This window comes from Pseudopodoces humilis, chromosome 4, assembly GCF_049639895.1.
Source record: "Pseudopodoces humilis isolate 2021_Gansu_Grassland_sample_001 chromosome 4, ASM4963989v1, whole genome shotgun sequence".
Taxonomy (NCBI): Eukaryota; Metazoa; Chordata; class Aves; order Passeriformes; family Paridae; genus Pseudopodoces; species Pseudopodoces humilis.
Window position 1 is genome coordinate 65,890,789 of NC_142203.1, and position 18,074 is coordinate 65,908,862.

Here is an 18,074-nt window from a genome sequence, read left to right on the forward strand (position 1 = left end):
CTTGAGTACATACTTAAAATATAACATTGAACAATTTTGACAACTGCTAGTCCTGATTCTTAGTCACTTTATAGTTTTGCTTTTATTTAAAGACAGATTTTTGATTGGTACTCCCATACAGCAGATAATATCTTCATGTCAAATTTTGCTAGCTAAAATATGCTGTCATGCTTCCTACACCAAATTGTTGACGTACACTGGTGAAAGGAAACATCCATAACTCTCAATTTAGTGACCTCTCTTTGATCATGATTTAGGGACTTCAGCAGGTTGGTTAAGCTAGAGGAATCCAGAAATGTCTTGTGTAGAGCAGAAAATATAATGGTGTTCTAGGAAATAGTGTTACAGGATGGAGAGAAAAGTAATTAGAGTGCAAACGGCACCGAGCATGGAGTTTGTGTTATGGAAGAGAGGTGGCAGGACTAGAAGGCATTTGGTTTAATCTCATTCATATTTTGTAGTCTCAGGTAGCTAAAATGCATTTTGCATAAATTGTTCTTTTTTTGGGTAAAATTACATCATAAAATGCACAGAAGAAGAGCCTCTAAATTATTCTTGTTTATAAGACCTGCCTAAGTTTCCCTTCTTTTCAACAAAGTTTTAAATTCTGCTGCTGCTTTACTCATTATTTTCTTTTAACATGAGAAGCACGTTTCTCAGATATAAAGAATCCATCTGGACCTTTTGTTTCTGCACTTAATGAGCACTACATTTTGACAACTGGGTAACAAGCAAATAGAGCTAGACCTGTTTCTTACTTAGGCCACGGTTCTGCAATTAGTTCCACATGAATTAATCCCTGCACTAGTACAAAGCCTCACTGAGGTTGGTAAGGGTTTCTGAGGCTGCTATAAGAACTAGTCCTTATGCTATGCTATAAGGGCTTGATTATCTGTGCCACTACCATCCAGGCTGTACAAAGTGACCTGATATGGCTGTTTGGATGAATATTATTGGTAGTGAGTGTGAGTTTCTGAAGTTCCACGTAAACCTGTTGAGCCAAAAATGATTGTTTTTTTTTTTTGTCCTAACATGCTCTGTGCATAATTACAGGGTTTCCCAGCACGGCAGTTTACAGAAAGAATTTCTGCAATGTGAAAAAAAATGTGCCCTGGTAGTGTATTATGTTGAAATGGGTCAACACACAAGAGCTACTTATTCTTCAGCCGTAGTCTTAGCACTGCTATTGATCTGTATGCAGTCATGCCCAAGACATGAGAACCTTTCTCTGACTCAGTTTGGCTGATGAAATATAGATACAGAAGTAGTTGTTTCACAGATATTTCTGAAAATAGGTTATGTTCACACAGAACAAGCAGAAATTTAGACAAATTATTTCCTCATTGTAGTGTTTGATAATGAATGCAGGCATTCATTGATAATGAATGATTTTACCAGTTCTTCTTGATTTTAGAAAAAATTAAGATTTAACTTTATTTCCTCTTCTGAGTCTGAATAACTAGGTAGTGGGTATAATATCCCATCTGACAAAATTTAATTAACTAAATTCTTGAAGTAGAAAACTGAAATTTGGCAAGGTAGCTTTGTCTTCTTTGATTTAGCTGCTTAGAACCAACATTCAAAGGCTTGAAATAGTGAGATAGCTGTATACAATGATGATGTAAAAATAGGCACAAAGCATCAAGATAGAGTCCTGAACCAAGACCTGGAAGGAGGTATTAAAGCTTTGGAAGGTGTGCAGTATTCCAACAACCACCCGCCACTTCATATGTGGCAGGAGTTTTAGTGCTTAGTACACTTCACGAGCAAGACTGGGAAGATTACATATTGGAACTGGCCTTTCTCAGTAAAAGTTTCAAGTTTCAGGTTAATTCTGAAAATTGTAATGAGACAAAGCCTCGTGTGAAACAAACTACCGCAACCTGTTGTGCAGGTTTCTGTGTACCCTTTGTAACAGAAAAGATCAACTAATCAACACTATCAGAGCCTGACTTCTCAAATGGTTAACAGTGTACCATTTCTGCACTGAAGGAAGGAGGAGATTTATTAACAGAATTTGGGCTTTTTCTGCACAAAAATCAGTAGTGCCTGTTTAAGTTAACAAGCTGAATTCTACACATGTTTAGTGTATAACAGAACCATATTGTTAAATAATTTGTACAGTTCATAATGAGAAAGCAAATCAGCTTAGAGTTATAGAAGGATTTTTGAGGTGTTCTTCTCAGTGATACAGTTAAATTTATGGAAAAATTTATTTGTATATAATCCTGATGATAACGAGAACAATCTAACAAGCTAAACCATTTTATTGCATTGATTTTATACCAATGTAGATGTTCAAAATTAAATTCAATATGTATGAATACAGTGAAGAGAGGACTTAAAACTTGCATGGAGTAGAAGATGAAAATAATTCTGGCAGTTAGAATAATAGAATGGAAATTGTTATGGTAAATGGTAGTTATGATTTGGAATTCTTTATTCAAAAAATAGGAATATATTGATGAATGGCCTACAGTCTTCACTTCTAGATGCTGATTACCAGAAAGGAAACAATAAAGTCTTCATGTCAGATGTTAAAAACTATGGATATACTTGTATGGCTAAAAAAAGCACAAAACCTTCGATATAAAATGCCTTAATTAATATCAAAGTGTGATGAAATAAGTAATAAAATCAGGGTCTAAAGTAGCAAGACAAAAATACTTTTATAATACAATTTTTTTTCAGAACAGGTATGTTCTGGAGATGGCTGGTTTTGGAAAAAAAAAAAAAAATCACACTATTTCCTTAACTGAATTTGAAAATGAGTTTCAAAATCTTCATTGGAGAAAATGAAGTTCTTAATTGTGTTACAAAAATGCCTTGGTCTCACAGTAGTGGACAGCTGTTTCACATAACTCCTTGCATATATTAAACGGGTGGCTCACCTACACATAAGTTAAAAACAACACATCTATTTTAAAAATCCCAAACCATAACTCTTAGAAGATGGGAGATGGGGCTTTATCCACATCTAAACATTCATTCAAGAATTTTAGGGAAGCTCAAGTCTATCCTGGCCCACTTAGAAGAAATACATATATAAATCTAATAAAAAAGATTTCTTTTTTCATTACTTCAAATAACTCATTATTTTAAGTCTAAGTTATTGAAATGAATTCTTATGAGCTTCTGGTCTCTATCTAATTTCAGAATCACACAGGAATTAAAGACCATGCAATTATTTCAAACTTACATTTATTTACAATGCCCATGCTGTCTGCTGCATTTTCAAGCAAGAGGTACAGAATTCTGAAAGTTGTACTTCTCAACTGATCAAACATCACTTAAACATATTTCAAGGGGAAATTACTATGTGTTATATCAAGAGTGCAAGAGCTGCTTTGTCTTTATCAGTGCTTGCCAGTTCAATCTGAACACACCACTGAGAGTTATATACACTTCTGCTTTTTACTGTAAATCTCAGAACACTGTTAATTAAGGTCAATATCAATATCCTTTCCTTTAATATATGAGGTACAAAATTACTTTTTATTTTCCAGCAGGAAATAGAAAATTTTCAAAAATAACTGTGAAAAAATACCTTACGTTGAGTAGAATGTTATTCTAAACTAACAGCTGTTAATAGTTCAGATCCAGAAAACCTTGTAACCAGCAAGCAAATAACATTTTGTTCTATAACAGAAATTGGGCAAGAGCCTTGAAGGGAATCAGGCTTCTACCAGTTTAATGGGACATTGTATATTTTTGTTAGCTGCACAGCCATTTCATTCCTACATTCCTGCAGAGCTCTGGAATGACTGCTTTTGTTCTTTGGGTCATTTGTTATTGCTTAATTTACCACTTTGTTCTGACACCTTTTCTTCTAACAGCCAGTTTCAGATAAGTCCACAACTGTATTTACTTGAGACAAACAGGTAAAATACTTCTCTAGTGATAAGAAACACTTAAAGTTGCCGGCAAATTCTGTTTCTTAATTTCTTTCCTTGCTTGCCACAAGAATCACACAATTTGCTCAGCATGACTTTGATTTTCATGATTTTTGTTCTATAATTTTATATTAAATCTTCACCCCCTGGTACACCTGCATAAATTTAATTTGTATTAAATCTACATCCCCCTTCCTTGCTTTCTGGTTTTCCTTATGTAGGTAGGAAGGCATGTTCCCTTTGCAACCATTTTATTTTACATAAATGCCAGATTATAACTGCATGATGACACTATAGTAGAGAGCTTAAGGACCTGTGCTCCAAGTTACCCTATTAGAATCAATATTCAAGTGGAATATGTGTTGATTTGGACACAAGAAGCTATGTCCCCTTTGCGTCCTTACTGTGACAGGAGTCATGGGAGAAATAATGTGGGAGAGCTAGATATCCTAGACTGGAATCCAGAAAAGATCTGGGATCTGCAGAAAGGGATGTGTCCAGAGAAAAGCAAGAGTATTGCAAAGCAAGAGTCACTTCAATGTCAGAGAGTTGTCCACTGCATCAGAAGAGAAGTCAGTGTGTTACCCTTGCTCAGGGGCCACCAGAGCTGTGCTGGGGAGACATCCTACAGTCACAGTGCCTCAGGAGCACCTGCCCCTGAACCTGACCCTGAAGGTTTGCCTTATCCTGTAAGAGAGATTGTTTTCCCCAAAAAACCCACACCAGTGTTCAGTTACAATTTGCAAAAATGCAGAGGTGTTTTATAGTGAACATGTATGGCAGGCATTTAGAGCTAGATTAGCAGAGGCACATGGGCACTTAATTCCCAGCTCAGAGTTAGTCAAACCTTTTGCCTGATCTTCTGCCCAGCTCTGGAGGAGCTGAACTCCTGAAACACCTTTGTAGCTATAGCTGAGCACTTGCATGTTGCCTTTACTTGCAGTCACAGGATCTCCTCCTTGGATTTTGTGGACAGAAAATGTGCAGGTGGAAAGGGGAGTCCGGAGCTGTAAGAACTGATGTAACTAACAAAGAGCAAAAGCACCACTGGACCAGATGATGCTTGAACAGGACACCAAATCTGAGGATATAATAGCTTCTGAGTGCTTTAAAAAGACTTTTTAGAAACCACTGAAATTTGTCCTTTGCAATTTCTCTGCTCTAGTGTTAGACTCATACACTTTTTCCCTTTTGTCTCTAGTTGTTTGGCTCATTTGCCTGTCTTCCCCAATTAGAAGGTAATTTTGTTCCTTTGAGAACATGCCCAAAAAATTGTTCTCTTTTTATCCAACTTCAACTTCTCTGTTTGCCATTAAATGTTTTTTAATCTTTTTTTGCTTGTTTTCATTGAACTGTTTCTGTATTTATCTCGTTTGTAATCGTTTCTTTCTCTCCTTTTTCTTTGTTGGTTTGTGGGGTTTTTTTTTTGTTGTTTGTTTATGGTTTTTGTGGTTTTTTAATATTTTATTTTTAAGACAAGCCATTGCCGGCCAATAGTAGAGGATTTGGAATGAAGAAGAGTTTCCACTGCTGGCACTGAAGCAGACTGTTCTGACTGGAATAAGGACATTATTCCTGATTTCATTCTCAGACAAGAGACTTCATTGAAAGACAAACTATGCCTAGTTTATTAGTCTCTGAGCTATATTGAAAATATTATAGATGTAAAAAATAACAAATAATTCTATGAATATACAAGAATAATATCTTACTATGCATATACAAAAGCTCAGACATTCACAATATATATCAAACTATATTTTATGAAGTATTATTTAGAATTATGGTACTACTCAGTGTTTTATAAAGTTACTGTAATAACTGTTCCTTTCATGCCTGACTTTACTTTGCTGCTTCAAATTCATTACTAAAGTGAATATATTTACTGACATAAAATATAGATCTAAACAGATAAGAAAGCTTCTATCTCAAAGTTTATAGGGTACCTTTCCTGCTTTACAGTTCTTTCTTTCCTCTTTTTGCTTGGCTGGAAGCTGACATATTCCTTACCAGAACTGAATTTTACTTCACTGTCATTTCAGCTGTCCAACCATATTATTTTGTCTTTTGTACAGTATAGTTGCATTAAGGAATCACAGACAGTGAGACTGAGATCACTCAGATACAAGAACTTAGTGCAAACATCCACAGAAAACAGAGGTTTACTCTGAGGAACTTTTGGTGTAGTTTGAGAGAGATCTTGAAGTTGGATGTGGAGAGATGCCTTTGTTTTTTTATTCCAGCTTAGACACACACTACAAAGAGTTCATTTTAGGCTGGACTGTCTGGATATGCAGTTTAGCAGCATTATCAGCAGGACATTGAAATTATGCATTCATATCTCTATGGAACTAGGCCAAGTTTTAATTCCTAAAAAACCACCTGTTAATTTAGCTTAGTGCTAATAGTCTCAATCTGTAAATGACTTGCTTGACACTGAGGTTTAAGTATTTTGTTGAATCGAGATATGCCCATGCCGGAGCTATTTGGATCTTGGAACATATCACATGGTAGACTTTGTTGAAAGATTTTTTTTTGTCCAGCATTTTGTTGACATGTGCAAACAACCCGGGTAGCCTGAGAGGGAGAATTTCCTCTTGTAGAATACAAGATTTTTGCCAAATCAGGAGTAAGCTTTACCATAACACATTTTTTTTTTTTTATGTTTGATTTGTTCAGTGAATTCTTTCTGTAAGGCTCATGGCTGAAATTCATGGAATCATGTTACCATTTTCTTAAAAAGATAGCTAGGATGCTTTCACTCCCTAGATGTTTGGTTATGAGCCACTTCATCCCTAAAATCCTCAGTATGACTGCAAAACTATTCACAAATAGAACCTTCCATCTATTTTTTTTACTTGCCAGCAGCCTCTTCCAACACATGAATTTCCAGAAGTGTTTCATTTTAGTTGATTAAAAAGTATCATGCTTAACTTCTAATGAGTTAATTCATCTGAAAGATACATTGTAGCATTGTAGCATTAATGATTATTTTAGCTATAGCCCCTGTATAGTAATGACACCTCTCTTCTCACTGTTAGGTGTTATTCAGAATGGTAGAATTTTCCTATATTAAAGGTCACAAAAATGGCACAGGGAAACTTGCACCTGGAATAATACTTAATCACACAGTAAGTACCTGAGTCCAAACAGCGACCTTTTAAGTCCCTCCAGATAAAAACAAAGCTTAGTTCTGTACATCTATAAAGTTAATGGGCACTGCTCCATTTGCTTTGGAAGACTCCTCAGTTCTCACCCTTCTGCTCGTGTTTTTCTCAGAACTGCCATGACCTAAACATCTATTTGCCTAATTCCAGGCTAAGTCCTGAGGGACTAGCAACTGAACACAACTGTCCCACAGAATGCTCAGAATCATCTGGACTTGTGATACCCTGTGTCCCTGTTCTTGCTCAAAGGATCACTTCACAGTCTGGGGCTTCCTGTTATAGGTTTTTAGCCTGTAACATTTTAGTCATTAGGTTAAACACAACTCGGCCTTTTGCTTTCTTGGCATATGTATTTGTCCTTAGAAGTCCTGCATTTACCTCTGCCTTGTAACACAGCTTTGAAAGGAATGGTGGAATTGCCTCCCCCTGCAACTTGCCTTTCGAGAGGAAAAGAATAACCTAAAATAATTTTGAGAGGAAAAGAATAACCCCACTCCTCAAGCGCTGCTGACACCATTCCCAAGGTGAGGACTCTTGGGCTTCTAGATCTCCACTGAGTGAAATGTCTGGCATGGTCCTGACTCAGAAAGGAGTGGGAGTAGGAATGCAAACCTCTTTGTTTGTTTGTTTGTTTGACTGCCTGTGCTCCTCCTGGCAAGTTTCAGGCAGTTACATGGTTAGGTCGTGGACTTGTGTGGTTACCCTGTTGAGTCTCCTTGCTCTAGCTCATGCACTAAAAAGACACAGCTCTGAGATTTAGATTCCATGGGCAGCTTCCTTTGCCTGCATTTAAGGCATTGAAGAACTTTATTGCACGTTCATGTCTGTTTAGTATGTGGATTCCCAAATCAAATTTTTTTTTTTTAAATAAAGATATTAGCATATGTTGTATGTTACATATGTTGTAGACTTATTTGTCAACTATCTTTGGCTAGTACTCCCGGGAATTCCCTGATTATTGGTCCTGTAATACAAAGGCAATTCTGCTCTTTTTCTTTCATTTAGCCCTTGTGCATGGTAAAACCAAAGCATTTACTAGAGCCAGTTTGAGTTGCCAGATTATGTTGCTGTGTAAATAATGCTTAAAACTTAAGCCACATCTTTTATAGACTTTGCTTTGAATAAATCAATTTTCAGTTGTACCAAGTTACAGTAAAAGGTGAAAAACAAACACACACTTTGTAACTCTCAAGTTCATTTCTATTTATGGTCTTCTATTCATAACAATAGAAATTATACAGACATGCTACATTTCAAGCAAGGTATTTCTTTTTTTTTAATGTAGAGAATTGAAGAAGAATTCAAAAGATTAATTTAATTCAAGCTAAAGGAAAGGACATGGGAGAATAAGCAGGAAATATGAGTAGCAGTAGCATTTTGTTACTGTCCTGATTCTCCCGTTACCCTTGGGGCTTTCTTTTCCAGCATTTAATTATTTTCCTTTTCACTGTTGATCAGCTCATCAAACCTATTATTTTACTCTTTTATTTTAAAAAGTCTCATGAAACCTAGAAGGAAAATAAGTTTCTGTTGTATGGATTTTAAAAGGTTACAAACCCTGTGGTATCATTGTGTTGATTTGAAGTGCAAACACCGGCTATACAACTTCAAGTCTGATGGGTTGACATAATAAATGCAATAATCCAGCTTTTACTAAAAGTCCTCTGAAATAATTTCCATTTGTTCTTCTACTATTCACCATATTTTCTTCCCTACTCCCTACCATATATATTTTTTGAATCCATGAATAATTTAAGACATCTTGGTGAGAAGCCTGCTTGTTCTCTAACACACATTGTAGACACATAGAACATTCTGTGAACAACAGAGATGGGGAAATCGATATGGGAGGCAGAAATTTCTTAGCTCCTTATTAAGTACTTTTTTATCATTGCTTTCACTGCCTTATTGCTCCAAAGCTCCAGTTAAACCAACTTTTAGTACACTAGGAAAAAAATTTATTACAGTATATGCTAAATCCCATTGAATCATAGAGCAACTGAGGCTGCAAAAAGACCTCTAAGATCACCAAGTTCAACTCTTACCCCAACACTGCCAAGTCCACCACTAAACCAAGTCCTGAATGCCACAACTATGCAACTTTGAAGTATCTCCAGGGATGCTGGCTCCCCGGCTTCCCAGGCCAGACTCTTTTGGTGTTCAACAACCCTTTCAATCAAGGAATTTTTCCTAATATCCAAACTGAACATCCTCTGACACATCTTCAGACCTTTACCTCCTGTCCTGCCCCTTGTTATCTCTGCAAAGAATCCAATCCCCACCTGGCTACAGCCTCCTTTCAGGGAATTGTAGATAGTGAAAAGGTCCCCCCTGAGACTCCTTTTCTGCAGGCTAAAACCTCCCATCTCCCTCAGCTGCTCCTCACAGAGCTTGTACTCCAGAGCCTTCCCCAGCTCCATTTCTGTCTCTGGACTCGCTGTAGCACCTCAGTGTCTGCCTTGTTGTAAGTTTACTTATCATAAGATTGCTGGGTTGGAATCAAAAATTAAACAAAATACAAAATCTTGAGAAAATGCACAGCAAACGGAAGGAATTGTGAGGATTGTCAGAGGATACATAAAATTAATGTGACTACATGGATAATTTTATAAAGCTGGTGGTTGCAAAACACCTGGTTTTTCTTTAACGAGGCATGAAAAATGAAAAAAAATTAGTATGTCTCAGCTACTCATCTAGAGGTCTATGCTACAGTACAGTAGAAATTATCCCAATACCTACATTTATATCTTACTGTTTTTAGCAGCCTTTTCAACATCTAGAATATGTAGCCCCTTTATTTATTTCTCCTTAATATTTGATTTATTTGTATGTTTTTTAGAATGCAATTAAAGATAAGCATAAAGAAAAACATTTTTTCTATGACATCATATAATCTCCGGAAACTTTCAGATGCCTGGCTATTTCAAGAAATTTTGTCAGAATTTTAAGCTAAATGAATGAAATTTTCAGGAATTCATGGACAGCTGAACATACCATCTTCAGTCACACCTTCATTGTGACCAACTCAAAAGCATTTCATCTGCAGTGACATCTTGTTCTAGCCTTACAAGTGCCAGTAAGGATCTAACAATGTTAAATATTTACTCAACATACAGATCAGTGACATCTTGCTTATGATTTTGTGATGCCTTGCAGTCATCACAGCAATTATACTACTCCCTCTCTGCTGAAATGTAGATAGGGTTGGCAAGGCCTAATATTAGTTTATTTCTTGTTGATATGTCTTGTCAGTCCCCTTTCAGGATCAACACAAAAATTTTCTTGATAACCTTTGTGATAACTACTGTTTCAATTGTAACATATCCTCTGATAGCTTGATGGCTGTACTCTAATGGCATTCAGAGAATTTTCTTGTAAAATCTCAGAGAAGTCACATCCTAAACGTCCCACACAGTAACTGCCATGTGTTTTGCCTAGGATAGCTTTGAATTTTGATTTGTAGGAAGCTGTATTATATAAATACATTTATTTGTATCTTCTAGAGAGAATTTTGAGAATCTCAACAGCTTTTTTTTTTAATCTGTATGAAGAGTGAAGTGAATGTATGTTTCTCTGGACAATATTTATCGGATTTTTGAGCACCACTTTGCAAGTCCACTGATTTGAAAATCCAGAATGTTAGGATAGAAAAAAGTTGATACTTGGCAGATTTTGCATCCTTACTGTGCATTTATGCACAGCTGCTCTCTCTAGAATGTTTAATTGTTATTCACAAGGTAGCCAAGTTTATTGTTGTTATTCTGTGCTATGTATGGCAATTCAACAATTATTGCTGTTTCATTTCAGTAACACCAGAATGAATGGTAAGAAATGTGGATTGTGATAATATATCAACATTATTTTATTTTGCAAGTAACTGTTAAACTAGAGTACTGTTCATATTTCACAGTCTGACTTTTACTGATGGCTTCTTAATAGCAGTTAAAGTTCTTTGTATTTCTATAGTTTTTCTTCCTTTTGAAAAGAATAATCTCTTTTGCAGTTTTAAGTGTCACTCTGAGCTTTTCTGTCTGTTTATGGGTTTTTTTTCCTTCCAAAATTGTAACTATTTTATAACTAAAAGAAAAAATGAAGCTTTTAATTGGCAAAATTTTCAGAATATTACTTAAGAAGGTTTTGTCACTCAGTGAGAAATCAATTATGTTAAGCAGGTTCTTTAGGAGAGCCCTGAGAGAGTCAGCCCATGAATTCAGCACAAAAATAATTAATTTCTCTTAAACTGTAGCTAACTGATTTTATTGCATATATATATATATATATATATATATATATATATAAAAATTCCTCTCTTTATGTTTTAACACATTTTTTCACCTTAAACTCAGGTCCCACAGCTATTTCTCCTTCAGTGATGGATCTTCGCTCTCATGCAAATTCTAACAAGGCTGTCTTAGGAATCGTCTCAGTGTTCAATGTCAATATGTAGTGGGGTCAACTACTCTTCTCTGGGTATGTCAGTATATCCTTAAGTGGATATAGAGATCTGCCAAAGCAGAAAAGGTCTTGCTTTAACACACAAGGCTGACATTTCTGTGGGCATTATCCTGAGTTTAGTCTAGCTGCATATCACAGATTTGTACCTCGTAGGTCTTTAAACTGTTGTTCAAACAGGGAGTCTTCCCAAGATAGGAGAATCTGCTCCTTTGCACAACTTTGCACTGTTCAGATATTGTAAGGGCTTTGTGGGTTTTTTCCTCCTGTGCCACGAAGGATCCTTTCAAGGCTTTATTTATCTCTCGGTTTTTTTCTTCAGGGGCAAGGGGCAATGCCTTCATCTCACCTGTCTTCTTCCTATACTTTTAACTCTGTTCTTTTGGCAAACACACTGGAAAGTTTTGGAGCCTCCTGCCTAGTTAATGCTGTGGCACAACAGAGTTTGTATGGGTTTCTGTATTTCACACCTGTTGTGAGATTGCTGGCAATTACAGAAGCCTGGCTTCAATGGCACAGCCAGGCCTGCATTCCTTCTTTCCTTTGGGGAAACAGGGAGTCAGAAAACAGGAGTGGATCCATCCCCCTCCCCATCGGAAGTCCCAGCAGACAACTGCAACATATACCTCTGGCAAGAAGATTTCAGATAGAGAATTAGAGCTTAATAACCATGCAGAAACTGCTTTTCATAGTACTTGCTTCACCACCTGACTCTATTTCACTGAGCCCCTCAATTAAGACAGAGTTTCTCTACAGCTTCTGAGGATCTCTGCTTAGCAGCACTCTGTGTCTCGGTCTTTCCTTCAGTACAAGTTCAAAACCCACAGGAGATTCTTTGGCATTTAAAGCCCTGTCAGAGTCTTGGATCCTGTGCCATTTTTTGGAAAACGGGATGAGAGAATGAAGGCAGGCTGATAAAGGAAGTGTATCTGAAAGGAATGAGTTTTTGGGGACAGGATGATGATTCTGAGTAGCGTGGGAGAGCCTGAGATTTTGCCAGTAAATTGGCTAGCACTTCAAAGTTTGTGAGACTTCCTGCAGATTTTCCATGAGCCACCATGATCCCTGCACTACCTTAAAGTGCTCCTGGTCATCATGATATTCCTAGTTTACCAGTGGTCAGCCTCACAAATCTGTCCAACATGATTTTTCTCATCTATTGCATCTTGACCAGATTGACTACAGAAAACTAATGCATAATATCTTTATTTGAACAAGAAAAATGAGAAAAATGTCATCAGAATTCACTTACTGAGTATGATTTTCTCCAAGTTTCTTGAAGAGCTTGAGAAAAGTTTAAATTTCACTAAAAATATTAACAATGATTAAGACAATGTGTTAGATAGACTCTACCTGTTCAGAAGGTGTAGTCTGAAGGACATTTCTTGCATTTTTTAGGGAATAGAGAATAATTCCAAGTATTTTTCAACATGAATTATAGCTTCTTGCATCCTCATCACTATGTTTTTAATGAATAATTGGCTTAGCGTGGTCTGAGCTAGTGAATTTAGATTAGAGTTCAGTTTGGAATCAGATTAACAACCGAATAGCTATATAAATGTCTATATTTCTCCTTGACATGTGAATACCAGAAAAACCTCACTCAATTTTCAAAATATCTGTATACAACAGAGAGAATTGCAAGTCGTAGTTACCCACCCTTCATAACAAAGAGCAAGATTCTCACTTCAGCACAAGTCCAAGTCCCCACTATAATCAACGGTGCTGGAACAAAAATAAGATACTGTGCACTTAACCTCTACCAAAATCAATCCTGCTCAGCAAAGAAATAGGAAATGCTCTATTAAAAAGGCTTTTTCAGGACTATCCCTCAATAAAAGAGATGCAAGAAAAAAGTCTCTGAAGAAATGTTGCTCTCTCTAAATAGAATCTTTTCCTGAGTATGGTTTCTATGAAAACTTCTGGACTGACAGCTCTAGGAACTGTCATCTGTCTATTAGATTACAGAGCATTAACCATTATTTCTTGTAAACAATTCAACCCTGGCCTGAGTATAGTTTGGTTTCCACCTAGACTCACATCCAAGAATCTCCAATGGGAGATCCAGTAGTGCTAATTGGTGGGCTAATCCTGCAACACTGATTGCTGTCTGCTGGGAGAGGGATCAAGCCCACCATCTAATTTCCCACAGATCGCCAGACAACCAAGTGATGATAACAACTTAATCCTTGCCAAACTAGACAGATGGAGTTCAACTACTGAGGGTCTTCCAAACCCTTTAGCCATCTGTTCCCTACTTCTGAGTATTTTCTACAGCAAGAAACTCTCAAAAGCCCCAAATATTACCTTTTTATAATCAGTTAACCATGAAATTACTGTTCTAATCATATATAAGCACTGCAAATTTACACCACACATAACAAATATAAGTAAAATTTTGAGCATTTTTGATAAAAACAAGAAGACTTTTTCTTCCATATCTTATACTAGATATATCTACAGGTTCATGAGCAGAATTGGAGCAGCCAGCTCATCCTAGGCTGCACATTTTCATCACTTCTCCAACTTGTGTTCCAGTGCCTATTGATCCTCTGCTGTAATGGTAGTGGAGTAGTGGGCAGAGTATCAGTAGTTACCTAAAATTAATTGGAACCAGCAATAACAGCAAAACCACTTGTCCAGTCTACATTTAATTTCCACACTGACAAATTTGTGGGAGCCCTATTGAATGTAGACAACAGAGAAAAAATTGCAAAAATTAATTTTTTTCACATGCTGTATAGAAAAGTAACAATCAAAGAATTGTGTTCTGCATGGTTGGACAGTGTTTCAAATCTTGCTTGACACTCTCTGCTTTTTCTGACCACTGTAAATAAAACACCTAATACTTTTACCGCTGATGTTAATGGGGCTTTTACACTGATACAATTTTTAGTTAGGAATTAAAACCACTTACTATCAAATACTGTTTATAAATATCAGAAACTACTACTAAGAAATTACTTCAATTCAGCAAAAATACTTTATTTCACCAAGAGACGATCAAACCTGAAATTAATTTGAAATAACAGTGTTGATGTGGTAACAAGCAACAAAAATGGTAAAGCCCTAAAATTTCAATTACTGGAAGAGTTGTAGAAACACAGCAAGCAGACCTATACAGAGCAGCACTATGAAGAACATCAGGGCCTACATAGGCAAAGGATATAGACCATTATCTTTAGGTGCTTACATATGGTTTTTCATCAACATCATTGTGATCAGATTCACAATTTTATATTTTAAACTAATGAGAAAAGTGAAAGCCATACAGAAAAACCATTAAGTTCTTGCTCACCCTGTAAAGAGTGGTTATTTCATGAAATATGGTGCCGCTTTGAAAATCTCTAGTTAAAAAAAATTTCGTAAGTGATCATGTAATCATTGAAAGGAAAATTAGTTTTAAAAAATGTATGTTTTTCTTGGCAGATTTTCTTTCTAATGCTAATTCAAAGTATGTAGCAATATTTTGAATTTACCTTTTGGTGCAATCCAGATCTACAGGCTGTTTGATGTACTGGATTCCTCTCAGTATACTCTTAAAAGGCATTTAATCAGGTGCTATCTTTCAGTCCTTTGAATAAGTAACATTGCCATTGTTGCCCAAATTGCATCTGAAAGATGCATGTGTGAGATTGTGAGTGGCTGAGGGAGAATCAACTTAGGCTTGTGTTTATCAAGTGAAAACTGAAAAGATTGAGTCTGTATTTATTATATGCCTTTGCTTAGGAATGTCTCTTAATTTCATTCATTGAGAGTTTCTGCTCATTGTTGCAAAGGGTTAATTTTTTGATAGTTTAGGTAAATAAAAGTTACTTCCTGAGCATTTTTCTGCAACTGGCTTTGGTAGGAAAAGATACAATTAAAAACATTCAATTCATTTATTGTATCTGATTCTTTAAGAGAAGAATTCATAAAACAGCTGTTCTGGTTGGTGTTTCTCACCAAAATTCTCCTTAGGAATTATTAGAATTATTTAATGGCTCTTCCTTAAACTTCATGCAGCTGTCAAAGCCAAAACTCTCCAAACCAGAACATTCTTATCAGTGCAGAAGAATTTGGAACTCATTTGTAATGCAAATCACCCAGTCACATCGTCATTGTCAAATGCACTGGAGAACAGAATATTCCTATTGAACAAATTACTCACCAAGAATCACAGCAACAACGGTGAAGAGCACAAAGGCATTCCTCATTAAATAACTTTTAACATCGTCCTTTGTTATGCTCTGCACTTTTTTTTTTGCCAAAAGTGTACGTTTCCGGACTCCTTGTTGAATTCGTTCCATCCTACTTCCAGGTTTTGGATCTTCTCCGTTACCTTTAGTCATTTATCTTGCTGAAAGCTTTCTTTTATAATTAACTTCTGTCAGTATCCCGTCAGAATAGTAGAGGAGTCTTTGGGAGGTACTGGAGAAACCTGCAAGACAAGAAATATCAAACACTGCAGTAAGATTTTAGGGGAATGATTAGCTATATATTTACACAGAAGAAAATATTTTTCATGTTTCAGTAAAACTTGTATTGTTCCTAATAGCTAAGTAGTTTCTGATGCAAAACCTCCATGACTTTCAAAGGAGGATTATATGTACTGATCAGGTAAGTGTCCCATGTCTGCAGAGATTAACCTGAACTGCTGCCATGCTGTGTAACCCAGGAGTAACTTTTTTTTAATATTTGCTATTGATACATAAAGGTGAAACCAGTACAAATAAATCATAGCAACTTAAGGTATTATAATGTTTAAAAGTATCTGTCAGGCTTGATTTTGTACTTTTTATTAGGCCACTATTAATTGGAAAAAAAATCTAGCTCACATCCACATCAACCATTGAAGAGAAATATTTTGATCAAACCAGTACATTTAAGTAGTTCTGCATTTCAGATGTTTTTAAATGATTGAAAGCATTGACTCAATTCCTTCTTTTCACATGGAAAAATGCAGCAGCAATAGTTTATTTATCCCTCAACCACTATTTACAAGATATGCCTTTGACAGCTGTACGTTGATAACGTTCATCTTTTAGCTGCATAAACTACTCTGAGCACATCTGTAAAGCATCAGAAGTAACACCGCACTTGTTGCTTGAGCCTGTAATACCAGCTCACATTGCAGAGTAACACCTAGCTTGTCCTGATACCAATGTCGAGAGTGTATCACAGAGCACAGACTGTACTAAGCTGGAAGGGACGCATCAGGATCATGGAGTCTGAATCCTGGACCTGTGCAGGACAATCCAAGACCCACACCACTTCTGACTTTAAGAAATCACGCTCTGAATCATCCTTAAAATGTTTCAATATTAAAAGATTTTCATTAAGGTATTAATTTTTATTTTAGATCGTGGGGGTTTGTTTTGATGGCTGCTGGGTATGAGTTTATTTAATAATGAAGCCTCTTCAAAGGTATTTTCCAGACTGAGAATCCCATTTTCTGAAGTCTTTGTTAATATACACTGGCATGCCTTTTTAAAAGAAGTTAGTAATGAATAAATGGATAAACTTAGGTGCCCCTGCTGAAATCTGTCTCTGTTTATAGACAGTTCAACTCTAACATCTCATTTTTAATAAATTTAGTGCCAAAACACCTTATATATATATATATATATATTTTTTTTTTTTTTAAGGAAGCACTTAAAATATAAATACACAGGGGTTTCAGCCAGCACGTTTTAAACAAAATCGCATGTTGTAACAAGTTTATTTTGGTGGATTTTGATCTCTGCTTTTACCATATGTTTCAAGACCGGCACTGTAGTGCAATATCCTCCCTGAATTTTAACAGAATGTTAACTGTGCTGCTTTAAGGAGAGGAAACATTCTGACACCGAGCTAAATATTTAAATTAGTAAGTGTTCTACCGTGGACAAGACTGCTCTGTGGAAGCAGGATTTTTTTTTTTCGATTTTTTTTTTTGTTGTTGTTGTTCCGACCGATTAATGTAAGCATTCTGAAAAAAAAAAAAAAAAAGAAAAAAAAAAAAAAAGAGAGAGAGACACACACGCAGGAAAAAAAAAATAAAAGAGAGAGAGATATCTTTCACAGTGCCTTTTCTTTCCAGGATGTTTAACGCAGCTAATCTGTCCTGTACAATTTACATCAAGATCAAGAAAGAATATGGGTGCAGCCAAAAGGATCATTACATTAATTAAGATACAAAGGCACAGAGTGAAAAATTCTCCCCGCTCCAACCCTCGCTGAAGGACAGGATGGGCTCACCTTTTCAGACCTTCCGTACCCTTAGGAGCGCGGTGGATGAAGCGGGGGCTTCCCTGCGGAGAGCGCGGAGCTGCCGAGCCGAGCGAGCGGCAGGGAGAAAACTGACATCAGCATGTGCTCCGGAATACGGCAACTTACTATCACTGTAACTTAAGGAAAGGGGAGGAGACTGCCAGCCCAGGGCCGGGGAAAAAAAAAATAAAAAAGCACGAAAAAAAAAAAAAAAAAAAAAAAAAAGGGAGAAAACCAACCCACTCCGAACCACACATCAGCAGAGAGGGGAAAGCGGGGCTTCTGGAATATTGATTAGTCTTGGCACGGTGAAAGCAGGGTCACTTTCTTT

At 36.4% G+C, this 18,074-nt stretch overlaps 1 protein-coding gene across 1 annotated transcript in view; it reads right to left on the reverse strand.

Moving 5' to 3' along the window:
- SLC1A3 (solute carrier family 1 member 3) overlaps nt 1–17,862 on the reverse strand; it is a 66,178-nt gene extending 48,316 nt beyond the window's left edge. Inside the window, exons 1-2 of the mRNA XM_005527974.3 lie at nt 17,732–17,862; nt 15,663–15,932 (exon numbers count right to left, since the gene is read on the reverse strand). Coding sequence (XP_005528031.1) covers nt 15,663–15,843 — 181 coding nt within the window. The 5' untranslated portion in view covers nt 15,844–15,932; nt 17,732–17,862. The remainder of the gene's footprint in view (nt 1–15,662; nt 15,933–17,731) is intronic.
- Nucleotides 17,863–18,074: the final 212 nt, after the last annotated feature.